The 18,050-nt window shown below is 38.3% G+C and overlaps 1 protein-coding gene across 1 annotated transcript; it reads left to right on the plus strand.

Annotated features, from left to right (window-relative positions):
* Positions 1–1,943: 1,943 nt before the first annotated feature.
* ankrd33ba (ankyrin repeat domain 33ba) lies at positions 1,944–17,816 on the plus strand. Its single transcript, XM_056248937.1, has 4 exons — positions 1,944–2,499; positions 14,408–14,537; positions 14,748–14,888; positions 16,603–17,816. Exons 1-4 carry the CDS (start codon positions 2,080–2,082, stop codon positions 17,439–17,441), a joined length of 1,530 nt encoding a protein of 509 aa, XP_056104912.1. The 5' UTR covers positions 1,944–2,079; the 3' UTR covers positions 17,442–17,816.
* The last annotated feature ends 234 nt before the right edge of the window (positions 17,817–18,050 follow it).

Below are 18,050 nucleotides of genomic sequence, written 5' to 3' on the forward strand. Positions count from 1 at the left end.
GTATAAAAAGTCATTTTAGAGCTAGTAACAGAGGCTTGAGCCATAAACATGGAAGTAATTTGTCGTTTTTATCCTACTGTTTACTATATTTATTTGCTCGGTCAGTGTCGATGTGGGTTTTGGTTCTGTAGGTTGTAAAGACCTTTGAAATAACTCAAATCCTTTGGCGAAGTGATATGGAACATCATCATGGAATTTTTAACATGGAAATCATGTTAACTCTCATATTGTTCATATCTTGAGGCTATATTACTGAAACAGTGTTTTAATGTTTATGGATTGGCTCCATTCACAGTGCCAGACTGTATCCCAGATCTTTGCTTCTTCTTTTTTTTTAAAGGGTGGACAAGTGGGAATAACTTTTTTGTGGTAATCAGCATTATGCTACAAATGCTGTCAATTGTAAATTTAATAAATATTTTATTTACTATGGTGTAGTATAGTTGTGCAGAGTATATAGTGGGATATATAGCATAGCATGGAGGTTATTCACTCACAGTGAATACAATTCACTATACAATTCACACAGTGAATTGTATTCACTGTGTGCATATACAATTGCGTCACTGGCCGTAAACTGATAGTCAGGCCATGGCAGTTAGAAAACTCATTTTTGGCAGCACAGTTTACTTGTTTTTAAAACCACAGTACTTCCCCTCTGTCACAGATGTTTAACGGTCAAACACAAGCATACAAAGCAGTGTGGACTGCTGCGCTGCACGTATACGTGACTGATAAGATTACAGCTGCAAATGAAGGGGATGGAGCCCGAGCTCCCTGTTCGGGGCTAAACGACTCACTAATTAGACACAGCAAGTATGGCACTTATCTAAGAACTAAGAGGAAACGGGGGATAAGATTGTGGAAAAAGCTTGAGCTTGTAATAGAGCACACACGATAGATATAATGTGTGACATAGAGAGGCGTTTGTGAGAAGTTTGAGTGTGTATAGTGTAATTTCCCTAAAAATAACAGATTTTTTTTTATTTTAAAGTGCATGTTTTCAGAAGTGAAATGTGAATGACATCATTTGAATGGGACTGGAGTGAAGAAAGCTGAGATGATAGAGGCCATCCAAGGTCCACAGTTTCTGAAGATGTGAAGTCTAACAAAAGTGAGAGAAAAAACAAGTGTTGGAAAGTTGATTAATTACTCTGCTATTGTCAGGGACATCCCCGACACAGCCACAGTCACTGAGAAAAAAACGGAAAACCCATGATGATGGTAAACAAAACTTTGTACTTTCCTGAAATGACAAGTTTCAGCCGCTTTGTGTTTAGTGAACACAGTTAACGTATATATTTTACATTTTATGTAGAACTTATTTTAATTCAAACAAAACTTATTTTAATTCAAACATATTTTCTTTCATGAATATGTTTTGTGTCATTTTAAATGTTAGTAGCCTATTAACTGAATTTAATATGGGTGGGGGAATTGTCATTGACCCATATATGCAAAACTGTATATAGAGAGAGAGAGAGAGAGAGAGAGAGAGAGAGAGAGAGAGAGAGAGAGAGAGAGAGAGAGAGAGAGGAGGGCATCTAATCGGATTATGGAGGCAGAGTTTTGTAGCGCACGCTTCTGTTTCTCCTCTTATCTTCTGCGTGAATGTCCGGCGTTTCCACACTCAATGCTGTTTTTTGGAAACATCACACAATCTGAAAAGTTTTTCCTGGGAAGAAATTGCGACATTCTGAAGATTGTTTCACATTACATGGAATTGCAAATATTTATTATTGGGACTTTTCGGTTTCCACACGAGGTTCTACTCGTCTCCGGGTGTTACTGAACACTACATTGACATTTCGCGTTATAGAGACATCAAGTTATTAAAATGAGCTGATAAAACTACGTTAAATTATTTTTATATGGACATCTATATGAGTGGGGCAAAATGACGTCGCAGATACTTAAAAGAAGATTCGAACCTCAGTTTGGAGATTAAACTTTTTTTTTTTTAATAGCATTTTTGCTCATTTGGCATCTATGACTTTAACGTACCTAACGTTAAATGCAGACGAAGGAGACCAGGAGTTTGATCCGCATGACTTGAGGATTTTATCATATAGGGGTTAAATGGTTCTGATAACGGACAGCAGGGATGGCGGAGGATCATCTCCAAGAAAAGTTAAACCACTTAAACATGGTAAAAGCGCCCAGAACTGTCCCACTATAGTGGAGGAATCACCTGATCGCGCTGGCGATGACGATTATGATGAATATCTCGGTTCGTGCGAGTCGGAAGGGACCGATGAGGATTTAGAGGAATTGGGGGACTTCTCAGAACTGCCGGATGACAGGAGTATCGTCTCAGATGACTCATTTTATCCACCGGACGATGACTTTGCTGACTCCGAGAGAACCCCTTCCCCGGAGAGTCCAGCACCGCTGTCCTTTTTTCAAGCGTGTTGCAAAAACAACGCGCTCATAGTGAAACTCATGATAAGACAAGGTGTTACGGAGGAGGACGTTCGGGAGACTGACAAAAACAAAAGAGTAAGTAGTTTATGAACATCACACTTTACAGTACACTTAAGCTACATATCACATGCTACAGTGAAGTGTTTAACAACGATAAGAGTCGTGAACGAATCGTTATACTGAGTCGGAGTTTTCAATGAACTGGTTGAACCGTTCATTAAATTGGTCTGAACGATTCGTTTGCGAATTGGACTGAATCCGGAGTGTGCGAATCGGTCAGAGAAAGTAGATCTTTTCGAATCTGTCTTTCTAGGTCTATTCCGGATTAAATGGATAATTCATTATTTACTCACCCTCAAGTTGTTCCAAACCTGTATGGGTTTATTTTTTTCTGCTGAACACAAAAGAAGATATTTTGAAGAATGTAACCAGACAGTTGACAGTCTGTAGCCATTAACTTTCATAGTAGCCTATTTTCTTTTCCTACTATGGAAGTCTACCGTCGTGAACTGTTTGATTAGGCCTACCAACAGAAGAAAGAAAGTCATACAGGTTTGGAACAACTTGAGGGTCAGTGAATGATGACAGAACTTTCATCTTATGGGTGATCTATCCCTTTTAACAACTCACTGGTCCGGGTTGCTGCCGTCTCGTTCAAACCATAGGGTTCGAATCGATTCCTAATGAGCCGAGAACCGATAATTGACTCGTATGGAGTCAAACCCGAGGATTTGACTGATGGGAAGAAAGGTAAATTACTTTAATCAGAAATGTTACAAATAATTTTTTTTACGAATGGTCAAATACCTTTTTAAATAGACCTTTTCAAAGAACAAGATGTTGTTTATTAGTTGAAATGGGAGCATAAAGGTGTCATATAATGGTACATGCACTTTTTCAAGTTGATACTGAAATGTGTGTTGGCAGTGCCTGTACACAACCATCATATAATGATAAAAAAAAATCCATCGAGTGTTTATTTTTTAATCTCCTTAAATGTTTTTCCCTGTCTCAAATCGAGCGGTCACACGGTCGGACGCCCCTCCCACGATTGTTGATTGACAGCAGCGTTTCAACACATCCCCGCCCTGAGCGAGCTGTCATCATAGTCCGTCATTGTTGATACGCTGGAGCAGAGTGGCGTCTAAGCGATTGTGGTGTTCTGTTCTTGGGTGTAATAACGAACACAGCAGTCATTTTGATGTTCCTAAATCCGATGCAAGATGCAGTGGCTGAAGATACAGTGGCTGAGTTTTGTTTTCGAAGGGAATATTCGCCACAATCAACGTCAATGCTTTCATGTTTGCGCAAAATCATTTCTCACCAGACTGCTTTAAAACGAGGGTTAATATAAAGCTGGTTTTGCTAAGAAGCTGCTCCTGAAAAAAGAATTGGTACCAACTATTCGTGCACCTCCAGAAGAAGTGAGTGTAAAGTTTTATTAACCGTTAAATTAATCTTTGCAAATTGCTTGCACGCTTCACGATGAATGTGACTAAGGTTTACACTCAGGGTACATTACGGCATGTTTTCTATGTACGACGTTCTCAATATAATTTATAATCCCACATTTATAATGAACAACACGTTATGGTTATTGTTTTATTACAAACTGTGTACGCAGGTGTTAAAGTTAACGTGGTAACACTCTACACTAAGCCTACTTTTGTAGATGGTTTATAACGGTGTCTGTTACTGATTAAGAAGTAACTGACACGCCTATATTTACCGAAAAAAAGTTTTTAATGACCATTAGCTGTAACATCAATCTGTCAATGAACTAACGTATACATTAATAAACACGCAGCGTTCGTATCTCACTACTCTACCCTGCCAGTGCATACAAAGATAGATCAAAGTGACATTATGTTAACCAACCATTCAGAAACGTCCTGTTCGAGCCTTAATTGTCGAACTTCCTCGGGGCCGTCATCTTGTTCCGGTCCGACTCCGGTTCAAACTGATACGATTGCACAGATGTGTCCTCAGAGACTCCCGCTGCCATTCTTTCTCCAAAATATACCCTCAACTGTTGTCAAGGCAACACTCCACATGTGTTGTGTCAAAACGCCCCACAGAACAGAGAGGCGGGGTTGAGCAAAGCTCATTATCATTTAAAGACACATGCACTTAAATGGCGTGCTGAAAACAGAGCTGTTTTTGACCAGGTAAAATTATTGTTTTCTTACAATACTAATGAGAATTTTTAATTAAAGTATATTACAAACTTTTCATTTAGAACCTAAAGAATCAAATTAACTTGTATGAAAATGGCATTATATGACCCCTTTAAAGCTGCTGTAGGTAACTTTTGTAAAAAATATTTTTTACATATTTGTTAAAACTGTCATTATGTCCTGACAGTAGAATATGAGACAGATAATCTGTGAAAAAAATCAAGCTCTTCTGGCTCCTCCCAGTGGTCCTATTGCCATTTGCAGAAATACACGCTCCCGGTCAGAAACAACCAATCAGAGCCAGGAGGAATGTCTTAGCAGTGTCAATCACGCTCGTGTACGCGCTGATCACACCCCTCTCTTGCACAGCGCGAGCCGTCGTTCAAACTCAGGATTGCCGGCGTGCTGCAGCTGTGCTTATGACGGAGAAACAACCTAAACTGCCAATTCTCGAGTGACACCTGCTCATAAAACAAAGAGGTAAAAGGAAAAAGACTGATGACGATAAACAAGCGAAAAAGAAAGAATTACACAGAGCCCATTGACTCGGTGTCAAAACTCTAGCCGCATAACATGTAGATAAAATGTCACGCACTCTGTTAAGCAACAATTGACACCTGCTAATTCACTGGCTTGTCATGTTGCTGAAATAATGTACTAGCACACCTTATCTAGCATAATATATCGCTAGAATAATTACTTACATACTGTAACGTTAGTTACCGTTATATTAACGTTATCTTACTAGCTATTTATAACTTATAGAAAGAGTGCAACGTTATAAAGTTACATGTAGGCTAGGCTTGCCGCGATAGACGGTGTTGACGGTGTTACCGGTTTTAAGCCCCATCACCGGTGACTTCACTTTCCCACCGTGACACCGCGATGTCTTGACTTTTTTAAAGTATTCGTTTTTGCTAAAAATATTTATTTGAATTAATTAAAAATAATAATTATCAATTATGTAGTTCAGAAGAGAGCATACATTATAATTAAAAACTGAACTGCGCAGTGCGTGCCAAGAGCTAGTCACGTCACAGATCAGCAAGCATCAGGATTCCATTTAGCACGTGTGGAGATGAGAACGAGTCAAATAACAGAAAAGCTTATTTCGAAAGTGAAAGTATAACGCGCACGCATGTAAAAGCCAGAGCTGCCAACTTTTGAGTTTAGGTTTTACACTTACACACGCAAGGTCTCTCGCTCGCTTTCCCTCTCTCCCGTACGCGCGCGCTACGCGGTTTGAAGCTCTGTCTCGCGTGCGCGCTCGCTCTAGATTCCAGGAGATTTTAACTATTTTGCGGTATAATTAGTCGATCACGAGTGGCTCAACAGGTAGATATATAGATAAACTCATCTTCCAGGCATTTGACCGACCAGGTTGACACTTCATGCGTGAGAAATCGGGAGTGTGGCGTGAGAGCGTGTGAAAGCAATCAAATGCGTGTGTCTCGCGGCCAATGCGTGAGAGTTGGCAGCTCTGTAAAAGCTTTTTAAGTTTGTGGTATAAGTTTGTCTCGGGGCTATCTATCTATCTTCTCCCAAAACTCGAATTAGCATTTTTATAACATTCAAGATACCCATTTAAAGTAGGCTAGCCTACTTAATAATTCTTACCTGTTTAATTGTGATTGTCACAATAACTTCTATTAAGGCACTGCCCATAACAACTGCCTGACATTGACACACCGATCCTACAAAAACCCAACACTTCTTGTTGGGGCAGTGTGATATTTTGGTGAATGTGGTAGTTTTATAGCATTTCTCTAAAAATATGTCTTCAAATGTCAGAAAGTCAGTTAGACAATCAATTCTACATGAACATCAAACACAAAGTTTAAGGTTTGATTCTGGCAGACTGCTGGGACCTCTAAGGCATGTGTTTTGGGATAATTACATTGTATAAAAGCTAAACGCAAAACAGTTGTATGAGTGCAAAGTGTTTAAGAGTAATGCACAAATAATTTGCAGGCCTTGAGGGTTTAATAATGGAGTTGCACAGTCCCAAGAACAAGCCTCTTGCCTTTTCTCTTTCTAGCACAATCCTGGTCATTCCTCGCAAAAATTAGTCCCCGAGTGACATCAACCTCCCAGAGCGTGAGCCCTCGACAGTTCAGAATGTATCACGTTACAACTTAAAAGCTTGGATTTTAGAGAATGTGTCTAAAAAACGTGAAATCAATACACTCCATAAAGAGAAACTGATATGATGTCATGGCTAATGCAGTCCTGATAGCCTAACACACAGAGCTCTATAGGAGAATGACTGTAGAATGCTTTTAAGGAACCTCAAGAGCTCCACTTCACACAGGCGCTTCTCTTATCTCGTCTCTCATCACTCTTCTATACTGGACAGTTCAGAGAAACAGGCTCAGGATTTCCCCACTAATAATTCCAGCATGTGCTCTGTTCATCTGAGACATCTCTGCATGGTGTAATGCTGTAAATGAGGTTATTAGTCAGTACCCCTTCATAGGCCGAATGACATGGCAAAAAAACAACAACACACAAAACATGTAGACACAGTAGTGGCCAAAAGTGATGTTTGGAGGGGGAACATTTGTTTTTAATGACCCCACAAGTTCCATTAAACCATAGAAATATGCGAGGAATATATATATACTGTACACTCACCGGCCACTTTATTAGGTACCCCATGCTAGTAACGGGTTGGACCCCCTTTTGCCTTCAGAACTGCCTCAATTCTTCGTGGCATAGATTCAACAAGGTGCTGGAAGCATTCCTCAGGGAGTTTGGTCCATATTGACATGATGGCATCACACAGTTGCCGCAGATTTGTCGGCTGCACATCCATGATGCGAATCTCCCGTTCCACCACATCCCAAAGATGCTCTATTGGGTTGAGATCTGGTGACTGTGGAGGCCATTTTAGTACAGTGAACTCATTGTCATGTTCAAGAAACCAATTTGAAATGATTAGAGCTTTGTGACATGGTGGAAGTAGCCATCAGAGGATGGGTACATGGTGGCCATAAAGGGATGGACATGGTCAGAAACAATGCTCAGGTAGGCCGTGGCATTTAAACGATGCCCAAATGGCACTAAGGGGCCTAAAGTGTGCCACGAAAAAATGTCCCCCACACCATTACACCACCACCACCAGCCTGCACAGTGGTAACAAGGCATGATGGTTCCATGTTCTCATTCTGTTTACGCCAAATTCTGACTCTAACATCTGAATGTCTCAACAGAAATCGAGACTCATCAGACCAGGCAACATTTTTCCAGTCTTCAACTGTTCAATTTTGGTGAGCTCTTGCAAATTGTAGCCTCTTTTTCCTATTTGTAGTGGAGATGAGTGGTACCCGGTGGAGTCTTCTGCTGTTGTAGCCCATCCGCCTCAAGGTTGTGCGTGTTGTGGCTTCACAAATGCTTTGCTGCATACCTCGGTTGTAACGAGTGGTTATTTCAGTCACTGTTGCCCTTCTATCAGCTCGAACCAGTCTGGCCATTCTCCTCTGACCTCTGGCATCAACAAGGCATTTCCGCCCACAGAACTGCCGCTCACTGGATGTTTTTTCTTTTTCGGACCATTCTCTGTAAACCCTAGAGATGGTTGTGCGTGAAAATCCCAGTAGATTAGCAGTTTCTGAAATACTCAGACCAGCCCTTCTGGCACCAACAATCATGCCACGTTCAAAGTCACTCAAATCAACTTTCTTCCCCATACTGATGCTCGGTTTGAACTGCAGGAGATTGTCTTGACCATGTCTACATGCCTAAATGCACTGAGTTGCCGCCATGTGATTGGCTGCTTAGAAATTAAGTGTTAACGAGCAGTTGGACAGGTGTACCTAATAAAGTGGCCGGTGAGTGTATATTCCTCTAATACGTGGTGTATCCGAAAACTGCTACAGGTTTTATTACTATGAAAAAAGAAAAGCATACACAACATCTCACAGGAAAAATCATACAGTGACTACAACTTAATCAGTTATTAATATTATGTTGGTTTTCTCTTGTGTTAATAATTTCTTTGTATGACAGCCTGGCATGTTTCATTGCGTTATCACAAATAAAACAATTGACTCCAAGCACAACTATGCAATATGCTTACAAAATTTTAAAAAACATTTTTTATAATATTTTAATAAAGGGTGAAGATGTAAATTTTTCTACAACGGACATACATATACATATAATACTAAATAAAAACAACTAAAAATTAATCCCTTCTATTTAGTTACTGCAAGGTGTATAAACTTATGCCAGATAATACACACATGTATTTATGTATGAGAGAGCCGATCCAAGTGATTTTATTTATTTGCTGACCAGAGGTACCACAGTATAACATGCTATGTCTTTTAATGTCATTATATCGCTAAGCTTACATTACGACGCAGAAAAATATCTAAGCAGTGCTGCTGATTTAAAGGTCCCTTTTGAGTGAACTGTTAATATCATTACAGGATGGATAACATCTGCATTTTCAACCCCATCTCTATTTTCCATTATATACACATGACCCCTAACATCCTGTTTACCATACAACTAATATTGCTATTCATTAATAGTTCAGTGCACTTGTTCTTGCAAATCTGTGGCTGGGGTGGATAGCATTTGTTGGAAGAAAAATAGTATAACACTCTTAAACTACACCACCAAATAAAACAGGCCTAGCCAGCTTAACTGACAACTCTCTGGCAGATTCATGGCCTTTCATTCACACACTGCTGTGCAGGTAGTGCTTTCCAGTTGATGAATACATCAGAATCACTTTGAGCTCAGCACTGATGTAATATCAAGTCATGTTACCCACTGACCTGTTTTCTGGGACTGCAATGATTCACAGCCAGACTGACATGATATTATCAAATCCAGGCCAGCATGCTCACACTTTTTTAGGACAGCTTCTGTTTCAATGTGGTTTGTCCTGTTATATACTACCAGTCATCCTAAAAACATTGTCACTTTTAATGAAATTACAATAACAAAACACTTTAATACTTAGTATAGTGCATAGGACAGTACAGTATTGAGATTATACAGCATTTCACACACACAATTATGATACCCACAAATACATCCACAATTCTTTTATTAGAAGTATCAAAGACGCCGTATTTTGTCTTCTTTGTCAAAGCTGAACTGGAGGACAAATCCTGTAACTCCTCTTTCATTCAAAGGCTCACAAGGCTAATCCTTTCTATTTTAAGAATCAACCAGGCCACAGATTACCCACAACACATGTCTACATTTGTATTAATACCAAGCTGAGTATTTGATATAAAGTTGCAGACTAAGAGAAATGGGTTGTGTCCTGAATTAAATGTTAACGTTTTAATAAATCTGCCTATGAATTTTGTTAACAGTTCAACTGTATTGCTTGGTGACAGTGATACAAAACACATAAAAAAGTGAAAATGCAGTTATTACCTTACAGGAACATTGAAAATTTAAATTATTTACTCACCCTCATGTCCACACTTGTATGCTGTTTTTAATTTTGTTTATTTTTTTCATGAAACACTAAAGGAGACATTTTACACTTATGAAGTCTGTCAAGTTCCAAAAAAGCAGAAAAAAAAGCACAATTAAATATACTCTTCTGAACCCATATAATAATTTTGTGCAGTAGCAGCTTCTGACTATAAATTACAGTAGGGCAGATTTTGGGTCTTAGTTCTGGTTTATGATAAACATTTAGTAAGATTGTCTAATCACTGACACACTTTTGGCAGAGGTGTAACGTCGTCCTTGCATTATTCAGCCTGAGACAGGCGCTCTAATGTTGGTTGCCTGGCTTTAAAGGCACACTGTGGAATTTTTGGCCACTAGGGTGCGCTCGACCTGTAATTTTCACGTCTAGTGCCCCTAGAGGCCACAAGCGCCGCAGCATTGTCGCAAAAGTCAACAAACAGTCAACCGGTCAACCTCCAGTGTCTTTATGTGTGTGCAGACGCCATTTGATTTGTATGTTGGAGAAAGTTAATCGATTCACTACTGACCAAAATAATAATATAAATATAAGATTAATAATATAAATCCTATAAAGAAAAAAAATTGAATAAAAGTAGCATACGCAGAAAACAATGTCTGATCAGGTAAGTCGCATTGACAAGGGTTGCCCAATCCTGCTCCTGCCGATCGTCTGTCCTGCACAGTTCATCTCCAACCCTAATCAAACACACCTGAAGCAAACAATTAACGTCTTCAGGATCTCTTTGCAATGGGTTGGAGATGAAATCGAGTAGTCGGGAAATCGTGTAACAAAACTGATATAACTCACTACATATTTCTGTTATTTGTAGTCTTCAGTTTGTTTTTCCTTTTACACAAATACAAACATATATGAGCTGAAAGGGAAAAAAAACATTTACATTTGTATACGGCAGTATGTTGTGACTTATATCAGTTTTGTTACACGAATTCGCAGTAAATATTACATTATATATACACTTTTATGCCGATGTTTATTTTAACATCGGCCTTTTTCTTTTTTTGGTCTCCTCTGACAAAATCTTTGCTTTCTTCCGAGTAGCTGTTGATTCAGTCATGACGACAACATACAGACGCCGGCAATCAAACGCGAGTTGAGCTCTCACGTTAGAGGAAGTTGGGGTGGTGGGGGAAGTGACGTATGCCGTAAAGCGGTCGAATTTTGTAGTTCTTTTTGTGCTCGGGTTCCTACCCGAAACCCGAAGTTACATAGTGCTGGTAAAAGCGATACAGACACCTTCAGGCTTCGGCAGACGTGTCATTCAACCTATTGTAAGTCGATGTACCATCTCAATGGGTTTTGGTAATATATTATAAAGGTTGAAAAGTTCCACAGTGTGCCTTTAAAGGGTTAGTTCACCCAAAAATGACAATTCTGTCATTAATTGCTCACCCTCATGTCGTTCCAAACCCGTATGACCCGTACTTCGTAACACAAATTAAGATATTTTTGATGAAATCTGAGTTTCTGAAAAATTTCTTTAAAAAATCGGAAAAATATTTGTTGCAGAATTCTAAACACTTTAACAATTTATTATTTATTTAGTTTATATAGAGGTCTTTTTTTGGAAGAATATTTTGGTGGGGATTGACTTACAGACGAGCCACGGCTGCTTTTGTTTAATGATTGGACTGAAATTTAAGTCGTTATTTTTTAAAGGATGTTAAAGGAGAAACATGTCGACAGCTGTTAAAGGAGAACTCCGGCGCAAAAATGAACCTTTGGTCTAATAAAACATTGGTACCTAGTCAACCTTTCTCTGAGATTTGTTTTCATGATAATCGAATGTAAAGAGTTTTATCTCTAAAAACTGTTTAGCGGATAACGCTAGTAATGGGGGCATTTAATAAGTAAACAGAAATCGCTAGTTAATACCACTAACAAGGCTCAAAATAGCCCCACACGAACACAGTAACATAATGAAGGTCCCTACATACAAAACGAAGCATTGAGAACTTTGTAAGTGTACAGACCGTTTAATAAGAAGATAAAGATAAAGACAGTCCACTTCGTGTATACAGACAGGAGCCATCTTTGGAAAACAGTCTCAACTAATCAAACCACGAACGACGTGGTAAGTGAGCTGAACTGCATGAATGGTGTTTGTGGTTTGATTAGTCGTTTTATTTGACCAAAGGTTAATTTTGCACCGGAGTTCTCCTTTAAAGGGAAAGTTCACCCAGACATGAAAATGATGTATCATTTACTCACCCTCTGTGACCCTCATGTCAATCCAAATCTGTGTGACTTTCTTTCTTCTGTGTAACACAAAAGAAGATCATTTGAGAAACGCCCCTGTGTGTTTTTTTTTTTTGTCCATACAATGGAAGTCAACATTCGTGCACCTGAGACGGGTCTCTCTGTAGGCAAGGGCGTGGTTAGCTGGTGCCTGCTTACATCACAGGGCACCACAACTTCCAGTAGGAAAATTCAACTGCAGTAGCCACTGTTCAACCTGAAGAGGGCAGCACTCAGACGTTTTTACACCATATATTGTAGAATCAAAACACTTTATACCCAAATGTCAAAAAAATTACTTGAATCAATGAACAGCACTAAAAAAAGCCCCATTCTTACAGATCACTAAAAAAAGTTGTTTTAGGGTCTAGTTACCCTTTAACATTGGGCATGCAGGTTGCCTGATTTAGAATACTCCAAATTCATTAACATTAGAACGAGGTTAAGAACAACTTGTGTTGTGAATATTTAGTGACAAGTTTTCATGTGCATATAAATATAAACATAAACAATCCATGCAATTAGTGAATGAGACCCAATTACTATTTCTAAACAGGTTTTTCCTGAACGGTCCTGCCCCAAATTCACATCATTGGTTGTGTCAATGTAACTAGTTCGGATTCTCAAACAGACCGATGTTTTGATAAGTGGCACAGAGCCACAGTATTTGCACTTTTCAAGAGAATTAACCTACTGATGGCTCACTCACAGTTGTCTCAATATTAAACATGGAAACATCAAGATAAATCACTGTAGACACATAAACACACTTTCATCAGCATCTGACGTGCAGCAACTGGAAGCATTGCGGCCTTATTGTCATAGCCTTGTAAAATGAGCTTGTCCAGTGTTTATTTTTAGTCAGCAGCCTCCAGCTGTGTTTCAGTGTGATGAGAGGCTGCTGACACTTCCCTCCACACTGCTACTGTTCACACTTAAATAGGACAGACTGACTGTGAAGAGCGAAACAGACATGCTAAAGGTCTTCAGTAAAAACCCCAAACATCTGCTTTACACTGTGAAATCACAATGCAATTCTGCACATTTTCAGGTTTGAAGCTGCTACTTTAGGCCGATTAGAATTCAAAATTCACACGGCCAACTCGGCAATAAAGCCATGACTACCATTAGCTTTTTTCATTGATGTGCAAACCAAAATCTTGGTAAACAGTGGTTATTCTGTATTACATTTTTTTTTTTCAGTTATAACTGATAAGGCTGGGTCGACAATATCAATGAATCGATTTTAGTAAATTTTCTTTGATGAACCAACATCAATTCTTAAATCTCAAAATCTATATTTTAGTTCAAGCGGAACATGCACTGTAAAAAAAAGTTGCTGCCTTAAATTTTTAAGTACATCAACTTGGATCAGGATGTTTAAGTCATTTCAACTTAAATTGCATTAAACTGACTTAAAAAAAATGAGTTGAATCTTGTATAACTTAAAAAAAGTTGAAAATTGCTTAACTTATTTTGATGAGTTAAATCAATGTAAAAACTAGTGCTGTCAATCGATGAAAAATGTAACTAGATTAATCACACGTTTTTTTAAATATATATTTTATAATGTTAATATAATTTCACAGTTAATCTCCAAATTAATGTAGAGACAACATAAAGACAGTATATTTTAAATACTTGTTTAATGGCATCTTTTTGGCATCCCCCCCCCCCCCCCCCCATTTTAAACATTAATATATAGCCATTCAACATTACAGTGAAATTGAAAGCTATTAATTTCTTTAAGATTTCAAGATCTTTTTTATGCTCAATCAGCAACATTACGCACTAACTTTTGCGGAATGTTGAAAAAGTAAACAAAAAAGCATTATGACCCCTTTAAGAAAAATTTATGAACTTTCACTGTGCCTGATATATATCCAAATCCAAATCGGAATCAAATCGAATTAAAAGCTTCTGAATCGGATTCTAATTGATTCGTGAAATCTGTGTCAATACCTATTTTTTACAGTCTTATGGTCAATACCCAGCCCTTTTCTTGAGACTGTTTTCCTCAAATGTATCAACTACTAGTAAAAGTTTCCAGGCCAGGGTGGAAACTTCTTCACTGTATCGTCTCATGTGTGTGTTGACTCTACAGACTGGACTAATAGTGGCGTGCTACCAAGGGTACGTGGATGTTGTGATTGCTCTTTCCCAGTGTCCTCACCTGGATGTGAACTGGCAGGACAATGAGGGAAATACAGCCCTCACCACAGCTGCCCAGGCGGGTAAGAACCATCTGACAGCCTTCAATCCAATCCTGACATATTTACATTTATATTGCCATCATAAAGTTTAAGCAACTAGTTTCTCAACATTCAAAGTAAATGGAGTGTGAAAACTTCAAAACACTACTATAACTGAACTGTCGAGTGCCCTAGGAAGGTTATGTATTCAACAGTTGACTGCATTTCCATAATTCACCTGAACAATTGCAGGTCACATCACAATCTCTAACTACCTTCTCAACTACTTTCCCGGGCTTGACATCGAGAAGAGGAACTGCCACGGTTTCACCGCTCTGATGAAAGCTGCTATACAGGGTCGAGTGGAATGTGTCAAAGCCCTGATGCTGGCAGGTACTCGAGCCTCAGATCACTGTGCAAAAGAACTGCCAGGAAACACTGCAATATAAAGCAGCTGTTACAAGACAAGGATACAATACAGCCATAATCATACCACAGATTTAGTATTTTGTCATTTACTATTTACTTTTGCCATTCTGAATCGATATGCTGCTATTTTGTTTGGAAAAAAATGAACAAATTGTTATGCAGCTCTTGCACCACGCAAACTAAAAGCACAATACGACTACATACTGTATACTGTATATGTATATATATATATGCTTTTATTTTGGCTATTGTTGCTTGTTACGCTTTCTTACTTTTGCTATACTTTCTTTTCTCTAAAATGATTTTCTATACTGCATGTTTTCTTTTTCGTTATGCTTTCTTTTTTTTCTAAAAATGAGTTTGGTAACACTTTACAATAAGGTTTTATTTGTTAACATTAGTTAATAAAAATCCAGCTGTTCATTGTTTGTTCATGTTAGTTCACAGTGCATTGACTAATGTTAACAGATACAACATTTGATTTTAATAATGTATTAGTAAATGTATGTATTACATTAGTAACTAACTACAGTAACTAATGTTAACTAATGAAACCTTCATTTTAAAGTGTTACCATGATTTTGTTACCTGTGATTTTATGTATAAAATTAGCCATTTTTATTATTTTTTATTCCCTGAAAATCGTGCCCTTTCTGAAGATCATCTATGAATAACGACAAATGGCTTTAAGACTTGTACACTGTAAAAAATTGTATATGATCAATAAGTGTTTTTACATTGCTTTAACTCATAAACATATGTTTAGCTAGTTATACAAGATTCAGCAATTTTTTTAAGTCAGTGTAATGTAATTTAAGTTGAAATGACTTAAAAACATCCAAGTTTAAGGCAGCAACTTTTTTACAGTGTAGTGCAGTAATGTAGTGCACAAGCCATATGCACCTCTTTTTTGGTGGATTTTTATTTTTTATATTACATATTTATTTTTTAATTTATTTTTTTATATTTTATTTTATATATTACATTAGGCCATGAGACAGGACCCCAAATTTGGGCTACCGGTACCATTTTGAGGGATTAAATTTCTTTTTGATTTTCATTAAGGTACACATAGTGAAGGTACACTCTAGTGTTGGAAAATGTGTGATAGCATCCGATCCATGGTAGCTTTCATTAGAAATCAACACTTATATCATCCTACCTCAAGGTAAGGTGTTCAGTGACTACAAGAGAGAAAAATGTATCCTTTTATAATTTTAAAAATTTATTTTAAAAAATTATAATTTGTTTATTATAAAAATTATAAAATTTCATAAAATTTTTATAAAATTTCATAAATTTTTTATAAAATTTCATAAATTTTTTATAAAATTTCATAATTTTTTTATAAAATTTCATAAATTTTTTATAAAATTAAAAATTTATTTAAAGATAAATAAATTCATTTATCCTTTTTCTTGACATATGTTTGAAAATCGTCCTCCGTAACCAAAAACTACCTTGAATATAATGATATCACACATTTTTCAAATACAGGGTCATATACCTACACAAAAATCACCATGCGGTTTAATCCCTCAAAATGGTACCAATCAACCCTCTGTCTCACGGCCTACATGGCAAGAGTAGCATAATTATTCTTCAAAAAAGTTATTTGGTAGAATAGTGTAAATGTGCCGTTACTACAATCACATCAGTGCATTTACTTTTTCATCAGGGGCTGATCTGGAAGCCAGGGACAACGGGAGGAAGTTCACTGCGCGAGAGTGGGCCATCTTCACAAGCCGCTACGAGACTCTCTTTGCCATGATGCGGCTGATGCATCAGCCGTGTGCGGACCAGTTCTGTGGCGCCTATCGGCCAGAGTGGCCCCTTCTGCCCGCATTGGTGGCCAAAGCTCAGACGCCCAAAGGATGCATCCAGAAAATTTCAGAGACACTACGTGACTTCTTTGACATCAGGAACGTCACAGAGGCTTCAGAGGACGGGGTTCTGGATCACATGGTGCGCATGACAACAGCACTGGGGAGTCCGTTCATCGCAACGGCGTGTCGAACGGTGTGTCCCGACAGCCCGCCTTGCGTGGGAAAACGCCGTTACGCCGTTCAGGAGATCCTGAAGAAACAACGCATCGCACAGCTGAAAGGTCTGGGACCCGAGCGCATCGAGAACTACAAACGTCTTTTCCAGAATTCCCGCGTCCTGCTGGTGCCCAAACCCAAAGATCGCCGTGCGAGTCTGCAGGCCCAATCGGACATCTCTTCGTCCTCTCTGGTCATCCGCAGGACCAGTCTGCTCCCCTTACACATGCTGAGGAGGAGCAGCGTCAGACCAGGTATGGTGGTGCCCAAGCTGAGGATTAGCAAGGCTCCTACGCCAACCTACGTGCCGGAGAAAGTGCGGAGGAAAAGCAGCTTTATAGACGACCCGTTCCTTCAGATCCCCAAGTGGAGATATAAAGAACTTAAAGAGGAGAGAAAGAAAGCAGAGGAGGCGGAAAGGAATAGACTAGAGGCCATAACAAAAAGACAGCTCTCTACTGGCAAAAGGAAATAAGTGTGTGCAAACTCAACATTTGATACTTGAAATTCAGTCCTGATATTGGATGGAAATGTATTTTACTATTTATTGTTTTTTTTTTGTGATGGTAAATGCTTCTAAACTATTTTTTTCCCTCTTCAAAATGGGGGTAAAGTTATTGATTTAAAGAAGCTCCTTTAATATTTTTGCAGGTTTGTGAGCAACAGGAAGCTAGCCAAACCAGATCAGCTAATATGGGTACACTACTAAAACAAGATGCTACTGTATGTTTACATCCTTAAAATAGGACTATTTGACTTTAAGAGTTGTCCAAATGCTAGCATTGGCTCAGATTTAATAGTATTTAATCATCATGAATGTATTTAACAAACATTAATTTTTAATACCTCATTTTTGAAAGTATTTTTCTAAACATTGTAGGTATTTTGGCAGTAGCCATACCTGTATTTTCACACATTTCAGAGACAAATGCTCTACAGACAATCGCCAGCAAGTAATGAAAGACGGAGTAGTGTAGTATCATGGATCAGCATCTTGTTTGATATTTTCTATACACGTATTTTACTACTAACTATTTATACTACTAAAGCACTCTAAGTTTGTCGGCCCCATAAATTTGCACAC

Source organism: Rhinichthys klamathensis, unplaced genomic scaffold, assembly GCF_029890125.1.
Source record: "Rhinichthys klamathensis goyatoka isolate OS25496 unplaced genomic scaffold, OSU_Roscu_1.1 h1tg000059l_1, whole genome shotgun sequence".
Taxonomy (NCBI): domain Eukaryota; kingdom Metazoa; phylum Chordata; class Actinopteri; order Cypriniformes; family Leuciscidae; genus Rhinichthys; species Rhinichthys klamathensis.